This window comes from Hipposideros armiger, unplaced genomic scaffold, assembly GCF_001890085.2.
Source record: "Hipposideros armiger isolate ML-2016 unplaced genomic scaffold, ASM189008v1 scaffold_284, whole genome shotgun sequence".
NCBI classification, from domain to species: domain Eukaryota; kingdom Metazoa; phylum Chordata; class Mammalia; order Chiroptera; family Hipposideridae; genus Hipposideros; species Hipposideros armiger.
Window position 1 is genome coordinate 1,424,469 of NW_017731634.1, and position 8,137 is coordinate 1,432,605.

General features: G+C 50.6%; 1 protein-coding gene across 1 annotated transcript in view; it reads left to right on the top strand.

Annotated features, from left to right (window-relative positions):
- CFAP74 (cilia and flagella associated protein 74) overlaps window positions 1–8,137 on the top strand; it is a 61,331-nt gene that overhangs the window by 43,590 nt on the left and 9,604 nt on the right. Inside the window, exons 18-20 of the mRNA XM_019658439.1 lie at window positions 164–252; window positions 770–943; window positions 1,822–1,955. Coding sequence (XP_019513984.1) covers window positions 164–252; window positions 770–943; window positions 1,822–1,955 — 397 coding nt within the window. The remainder of the gene's footprint in view (window positions 1–163; window positions 253–769; window positions 944–1,821; window positions 1,956–8,137) is intronic.

Sequence of the window (8,137 nt, forward strand, 5' to 3'; positions counted from 1 at the left end):
GGTGCAGAAGGTGAGCACAGGCATATCTCATCATCTCACATTCCATGTGTTTCACCTGTCTTGAAGCTCTCACGTGATCTGAAGCACAGCTCAGGTCAGTGTCACAGTCATTTTGCAAACTATGAACAATAGAAGTGCATTCGAGTGTGCCCTGTCTCTTCCAGACACTCCCTCCCAGAAGATGCAAAGAAGTATTTTGACAAGGAAAGCAGAGTCCTGGAGGCCCCGGTGACAATCTGGGTGGCTGACCAGGTCTGTGAGCGGCACTTCCCCAAGGTGCTGGCTCTTGTGGGGACTAGGACCGCTCTGGGAGCTGGGCTCTGTGCCCCAGCAGGGCCCCGGGCAGGTTTCCAGTGTCCTGGCCCAGCAGCCCCTGCACAGGGGAGACCAGGGGTTTGTGGAAAGAGCCACTCTGAGTGCTGTCCAGGGCCAGGCAGGGCTGTCCCCACCACACGCTCACAGACACACACATGTGCACATGGTCTATCTTCACACTGACCGCAGTGCACATGCATGGGCATGTCCTCAGGACACGTGCACATACGTGCACACACATGCGTTCATACTCCCCTGTGGCACCTCTCTGTGACGGCTACTTTCACGTCCTGCCAAATCCAGGGACAACAGGAAAGTGGAGTTGTTTAAAGGGACACTCGTGTCATGAAAGGACACACAGGGACCAGCAAGGCTGTGCCTTTCTTCTTTGGGAATCTTGGTAAAAACTGATACAAACACGTGACTGGAAATGCACTCGCTCTTTACACTTCAGATCAAACCAGTGGGGTTCACTGTCCATGCCATAGTCACCACCTCGGACCTGGAGCTCAGCCCCTCAGAGGTGGACTTTGGCTACTGCACCATCTACGAGGCCATCAGGACCTCAGTCAGCCTCTGCAACCGCTCCCTCCTACCCCAGGAGTTCGGGTTCGTCGGGCTCCCTAAGGTGCCTCGCGTGGGCAGGGAGGGGTGTGGGGACATGGGGGCTGGGTTGGGATGCTCTGGGGACAGGCTAGGGCATCTGCTGCCCTGGGGTCCAGGTGGCCTCACCCCTCCCTGGACTCCACGCCCACCTCTAGACCTCAGCCTCTGCTGGCTCTCTGCTCGTCCCCCTCCTCACCCCCACTGCCCCCGTCACCGCCTCACCCCCACTGCCCCCGTCACCGCCTCACCCTGCCTCTCCCAGTCCCTTCGTACCTCTCTCCTTCTCTCTGGCCCACCGCACCCACCAGTTTCAGACTCCTCTCCCCTCCCTTCCCTCCAGTACTGTTGACTGCCTGGCCCTTCGGGGCACCCAAGACCAGACCCCTCCCTGGGCTGCCCCACCACGGACCCCGCCATCCACTCACACGCATGCAGACATGCACTCACAACACACAGACTCATGCTCACATACACACAGACACATACACAAACATGTGCTCATGTGCAGGCAGACACACAATCATACATGTAAACGGACACACATGCATGCACTCACATGCAGGCAGACACATTCATGCATGTAAACACAGACACACGAACGTGCTCACATGCATACAGACATGCTCACACACATAGACACACTCATGTACACACACTCACATACATATATACGTGCTCATATGCAGACTCACACACATGCAGACATGCTCACATGCGCAGATATGGACTGACACGTAACCACTCACTGACACACCCACGCACACGTGCACACACTCACATACATGCAGACTGACACGTTGGCACTCGCTCACGCACCATGCCACATGTGTGTCCCCAGGCCCCCGTGACCCTCTCAGCAGATCAGTGTTTTCACTTGGGACCATGGTCTCCCTCCTGCAGTTTGTGGACATCCAGCCCAACGATGGGTTTGGGACGATCCTGCCACTGGACACCCTGGAGCTCGACGTGATCTTTCAGCCCACCAAGGCCAAGATGTACAGCTTCACTCTCACCTGCAAGTCAGAGATCAACCGGTGAGCCTGCAGGGGGCACAGAGAGCCACTCAGAGGGGCCACCCCTCCCGCACTTTCCAGCCACTGGCCAGCCACCTGCCTGACCGTGGGGCTGGGCACCACTGCTGGCTGCAGGAACCTGAGATTGGGGTGCAGATGCCTGGGATCTGGGGCCTTGCACGCTGGGTTAACTCAAGCCTCTGTGTGTGTGTGTGTGTGTGTGTTTGTGTGTATAAGTGGGTGTGTATTGTGAGCATGTGTGTGTGAGTACACGTGGATTGAAAGTTTGAGTGTGTGAGCAGTATGTGTGTGTGCATGTATGTGAGTGTGCATGCATAAAAATGTGAGTGTGTGTGTGAGCATGCACATGTGAATGTGTGTGTGTGCATGGGGCATTCATGTGTGGACATGGGTGTGTGTGTGTGAGCATGTGTGTGGATGTGTGTGTGAGCATGCATGTGTGTGGGTGTGCATGTGTGGGCATATGTACATGCATGTGAGCATGCACAGATGGGTGGGTGGGTGTGCATGTGTGTGAATTTGAGCGTACACACATGGACATGTGTGTGCACATATGCACATGTGAACATGTGTGTGTCGTGCAGAGCACCCTCTGCACTCTGGAGGACCTCAGCATGAGCAGTGCTGCTTGAATGTGCTGTGTGACTGGGCCACTCTTGGAACCTCCCTGAGCCTTCATTTTGCCCTGAGATAAGGGGCTGAGAAGAAGGTGGAGAGGGAGAAAGGAGGCAGACGTGCGGAAGTGGTGTTCTGGGGTGAGGGGCGGGCTCTGGCTGCTGCCCAGGATGAGCAGCCTGGTGAGGAGTGTCCTGGAGTGTCCCTGTGCATCAGGCCACCTCCCATCGAGCCGTGCTGTGCTGCCCGCCTACCCCTCACCCCTTTCTCTCTCCTCCTGTCAACACACACACACACACACACACACACACACACACACACACACATGCGTGCTGCAGCCTGAGACGTTGTATGATCCTAACTGGGACCCTGGGCAACCATTGATGGAGTCCAGCTGGCCCCTTGTCCCACAGACCAGGCCCCCACCAGCAGGGCACGTGACCGTGGGCAGGATGGACAGGCCACCTGGGACTGACAAGTCGGGGAGCAGGACTGAGTTCGTGGGTGGTGAGATTTTAGGGAGTGAGAACAGACTTAACCTCTGTAGCAAATGGAAGGGACCAGACCCCACCCACCTGCCTCGCCCTCCCCCCATCCCACTAGGCTCTGCTGGCCCGTGGTGTGCTGACACTTCGGTGGCTTGTTCACATCTCTCTGGCCCTCTGGAGAAGAGGGGCTCCTATCCCAGTGCCCCGCACAGGCTCCGTGGAGGGTTACAGGAAAGTCAAGCCACGAGGCAGCCATAATGACAGCCACCGAGTGAGTGGCCTGACGGGCTCTGCAGCCCAGACGGGCCCCACTGCCCACACTGCATAGCTGAGAACCTCACTTTCCAGCCTGGCGCCCTGAGTGTGGCTACCTGCCATCTCCCCTGGAGGTCCACGAGATGTCGGCGATCTGGACACCTCTGCGCTCCCCACATGCTCCCACACCTGAGCCTCCCTGTTGCTCACCTCAGCTCGTCCTCACCTCGCATCCACACTGTCTATCAATCCTGTAGTCTCCACCTTGAAAATGCTCCTGAGTCACCCATGCCCTCATCTGGACAGCAGGGCACCTCCTGGCCTGTCCCCTGCCTCCCTGTCAGAGCACATCCCTCCCACAGGACAGACACCCTGCCTACGTCTCCCACACGGCCTGGGCCTCCTGCACCAATCAGCCCCTCCCATCACATGATGGGCACCCGCTCACCTGCTGGTCAAGCAGGTGGCTCCAGGCTGGGGCGGTGACACACAAAGCAGGTTCTGTGTGAGCCCAAACGCTCACTTCCCTGGGCTAAATGTCTGGGAATGGGATTGCGTGGTCCTAGGCTAACTTCGTGTTTAATTTCTAAAAGAGCACCAAACCGTTTCCCAAAGTGGCTGTACCATTTTCACTTCTCACCAGGAGTTGCTGCTTTCAGATTTTAGATTTTTGATTTTTTTTTTAGCTAAGCCATCCTGCCACCTGTTGGCAGCTCAGCAGCAGCTCAGCTCGGACTGGGCATCGAACCTCTGTTGCTCAGAACACTCTCGAGCGAGCTCTTAACCAACTGAGCCACTCGGCCGGCCCTGTCAGATTTTTTTGTTTGGGGTATGGAGAGGCACTATAATAGGGGTGTATGGCATCTCCTTGTGACTTAATTTCCATTCCCCTAGTGACCAAGGTTAAGCACCTCTTATGTGCTTATCTGCCACCTGGATATCTTTGGTGAAAGGTGTGTTTAGATCTTTTTTTAAATTAGGTTTTTTTTATTGAATTTGGAGAGCTTTTTGCTTGAGGCATAATTGATATACCATATTGTATCAGCTTCAGGTGTACATCATAACGCTTGGATATTTGCAAATGTTGCAAAATGATCGCCACAGTAAGTCTCTTAACATCATCACACACGTAGTTATAGGTTTCTTTTCTTGTGATGAGAACTTTTAAGATCTACTCTCTGAGCAGCTTTCCAGCATGCAGCACCATGTAAACTGAAGTTGCCAAGCTGAGCATCACATCCCCAGGACTTACATTTATTATATTCTGATACAAATCCTTTGTCAGACTTACAAAGAATTGTTCCGTCTGTGGCTTCTCTTTTCATTCTCTTACCAGTGTCTCCTGTAAAGCAAAAGTTTTTAATTTTCATGAAGTCCTGTTTATCAACTTTTTCCATATAGATCATGAGTTTAGCATCACATTCAATACTTTTTTCCTAACCCAAAGTCACACAGATTTTCCTCTAAAGTTTTATATATTTACATTTTACATGTGGGTCAACAATTCCTTTTGATCAGCTTTTGCATAAAATGTGAGATGTGGCAGGAAGTCTGGTTTACTTTTCTTCCAGTTTTACTGGTGTCATTGCTGAAAAGACTCTTCTTGGGGGCTGGAACAGAGAACAGCGCCCCGCACTTCTCATGTGCTGGTGACAGTTTGCCTGCAGCCTTTAAGACTTGGAAGTCTATTCAGCTGAGTATCTTAAACACAAACATATTAACTATCCAGTGTCTTGTGGAATAAAACACATCTGTCAAAGTCTGATGGAACCCGAGTTTCCTTTTGCCTGGGTACCTAAGGGACTTATTTCTTCTTATTTAAAAATCCAATCTTATCATTGGTTGTTCTGGATCCATTTTCCCAGGTGCATTGTGTTTTTCAAATCTTTCAGGAACATTTCCTTAAATATTAATCCTTAATATTTGCTTCTGTTCTCTCCTTTGGGGCCTCCTGTTATAAATATGATGGGTCTTTGCTTCTCCTCCACTTGCCACCACCTCTGCACTCCTTTTCATCACTTTTTCTTTTAAGATTTTATTCGGGAATTGGGGAAGGGGAACAGCCAAGTTGTTGTCCTTCAGTCTTAGTTGTGGAGGGCGCAGCTAGCTCAGCTCCAAGTCCAGTCGCCATCCAGCCCCCGTCGGCAGCTTGCGGCTGCTCAGCTCAAGGTGTTGTGCTCAATCTTAGCGGCGGGTGGGCGTAGCTCACGATCCCATGTGGGAGTAGAACTGACAACCTTGTTGTTAGGAGCACGTGCTCTCACCAGCTGAGCCACCCTGCCACCTGTTGGCAGCTCAGTGGCAGCTCAGCTCAGGTGCAGCTCACTGGCCCATGTGGGAATCGAACCGGCGACCCTGTTGCTCAGAGCTCGTGCTCTTAACCAACTGAGCCACTTCGCTGGCCCTCATCACTTCTTTATTCCTTCAGTGTTTCACCTTGTAGCTGGTCTTTCCCTTAAAGAATTTTCTGCCTGTTCCTTCATCCCTGGGCCCTTTGAGCTGAGCCTTCATTTCTAAATGACTCTTACTTACTATTCATTCCTGAGCCCTGACGCCTCACTTCTGAGCCCTGTGGTTCTGACGTGTGCTGTTTCTCGTCTTCGTTTTCTCAAGTCTCCAAGCGCACTGTGAGTTCCCGCGTTATCACTCCCATCCTTCCACGGCACTTCTCTCTGGAGGCTTCTATTGTCGGCATGAACTGTTTTGTTCCTTATTCTCTTTTGTCTAATAACGTTACTTGTGATTTGTTTGATCTTGGTCTTTTTCTGCTACTCATCTCACTGTGCAGTATCTTCTTCTGAACCTTTGGAAGGGAGCCAGTTTTCAACCCTATTCTCACTTGCTGGCTCTAGAGCGCCCTCTCCCGGGTGTGTGTGGGAACCGCTGGGAAACATGGTCTCTGGCTCCTCAGCTCGGCCTCCTCTGCTCCTAATGGAAGTCCATGCCGGGTGTTCAGCCCTGCCAGGGTGCCAGGACTGAAGGGTTTCCAGGATGTGGGACTTCAGCACTAAAGCCTGGGGCTACCCCTCATTAATGGTATCATACTCCACCTATTGATCTATGTTTTGCTTTTACGTTTTCCCCCAACTTTATATTTTTGTAATTGATCCATGTTGGCACACCTAAGGGTTCAACTTGGACGTGTTAAGTTTGAGGGCTTGTGAATCATCAAAAGCAGTGCTTTGAGGGAAATTTCTGAATGCATATAAAGAAGAGAACTTAAAAACCAATATAATCGAGACTCCCTTTTCAAGAATTAGGAAAAGAGCAAATTAAACCCAAAGAAAGTGGGCATAGTAATGAGTGGAAGCCAGTGAAAGAGAAACCAAATATTCAACAGAGAAAAACAATGAAACAAAGGTTTTTTTGTAAAAATTAGTAAATGTGTTACTCCTAGCAAGACCAATCAAGATAAAATAGAGAGAAATCACAAATTACCAATCTCAAGAATGAAAAAGGACATCACTACAGAGCCTACAAACATCAGAACGATAATAAGGGACTGGTATGAACAACTTTACACCAGTGAATGTGACCATTTGGATGAAATGGACAAATTCCTCAAAAAACACAACTTACCAAACCTAACACAAAAGAAAAGTAGAAACTGAGTAGGTGAACAACTATTAAGGAATCCAAACCCGAAGTTTAAAAGCTTCCCACAATGAAGAATGCAGATAGCTTCACTGATGAATTCTTCCAGGCACTTAAAGAAAAAATAATGCCAATCTTACAAAAATCTTCCAAATAGCAGAAAAAGAAGGCAAACCTCACTGCCATCAACAAGGTGAGGGGCAATGGGCACTGGGAATTCAGAAACGTTCAGATCGGGGCTCAGGGCCTGCCTAGTGAGAGCCGAGAACAGCCGGGAACAGTCCTGAGCTGTGCCTGTGGGTACTTGAGGCCTCAGGGCCCACGATCATCAGCCATCAGCCACCTACATGAACAGGAGGTGTGCTGATGGGAAGTGAGGTCAGGCACGCTTTGCCTCTAAACTTAGATGGGGGATATTATCACATACTGATCGAGCAAGTCTTTACCTCAGTGGTTTTTGGAACGAAACATTTTAAAGCACATGCTGAGATAAAGCATTTGTCAGAAAATGTGGTGGTGTTGAAGTGTGCTGGGATGACAGTGAACGGTCAGCCCAGCCCTTTCTCAAGGTCCTGCGTTAAACCCGCTGCCTCCCAGTCATCAAGACGACAGTATCCAGCAAGGCTCAGCTGGGCCTCCGGATGCGACTTCTGGCGGGCAAGGGGGCTTGGGGCGGGTTGGCGGGGAGCTCTCTCCCATCAACAGAGTGACAGAGGATCTAAATGAGTTGCCAGAGGTAGACTATCCAAAATGATGTTGGAAGATATGTGAACAACGTTGGGAAGCAAAGCTCTCTCACCCCTGTTCCTGGGTCCGTGGAATGAAGGAAGCCCTGGCCACTGGGCCACAAGTCACATAACTCAGGGACCTGAACCAACTGGGAAAGAACAGCTCGGTCCACATTCCTAAGAATGATGTCTTTTTATATGTAGAGATCACTGCATTTCATCTCAGCCTTTTCAATTAATTGAGAAAAATAATAACCTCAGTAATACCTCTAACCCAGAGGGAATTTTTTTTTTAACATTTAGAGCCTGTGGTTGCAGGACATAAAAATACACATTGAAATATTTCAACATGTGAACATGTTTTTGTTACAGACAAGTGTGATAGAGCAATCAACATCATCCTTTAAAATATTAAAATAGGGCCGGCCGAGTGGCGCGATGGTTAAGAACTCGCTTGGGATGCCAGAGGGCCCCGGTTCGGATCCCACATATGAGGGCCAGT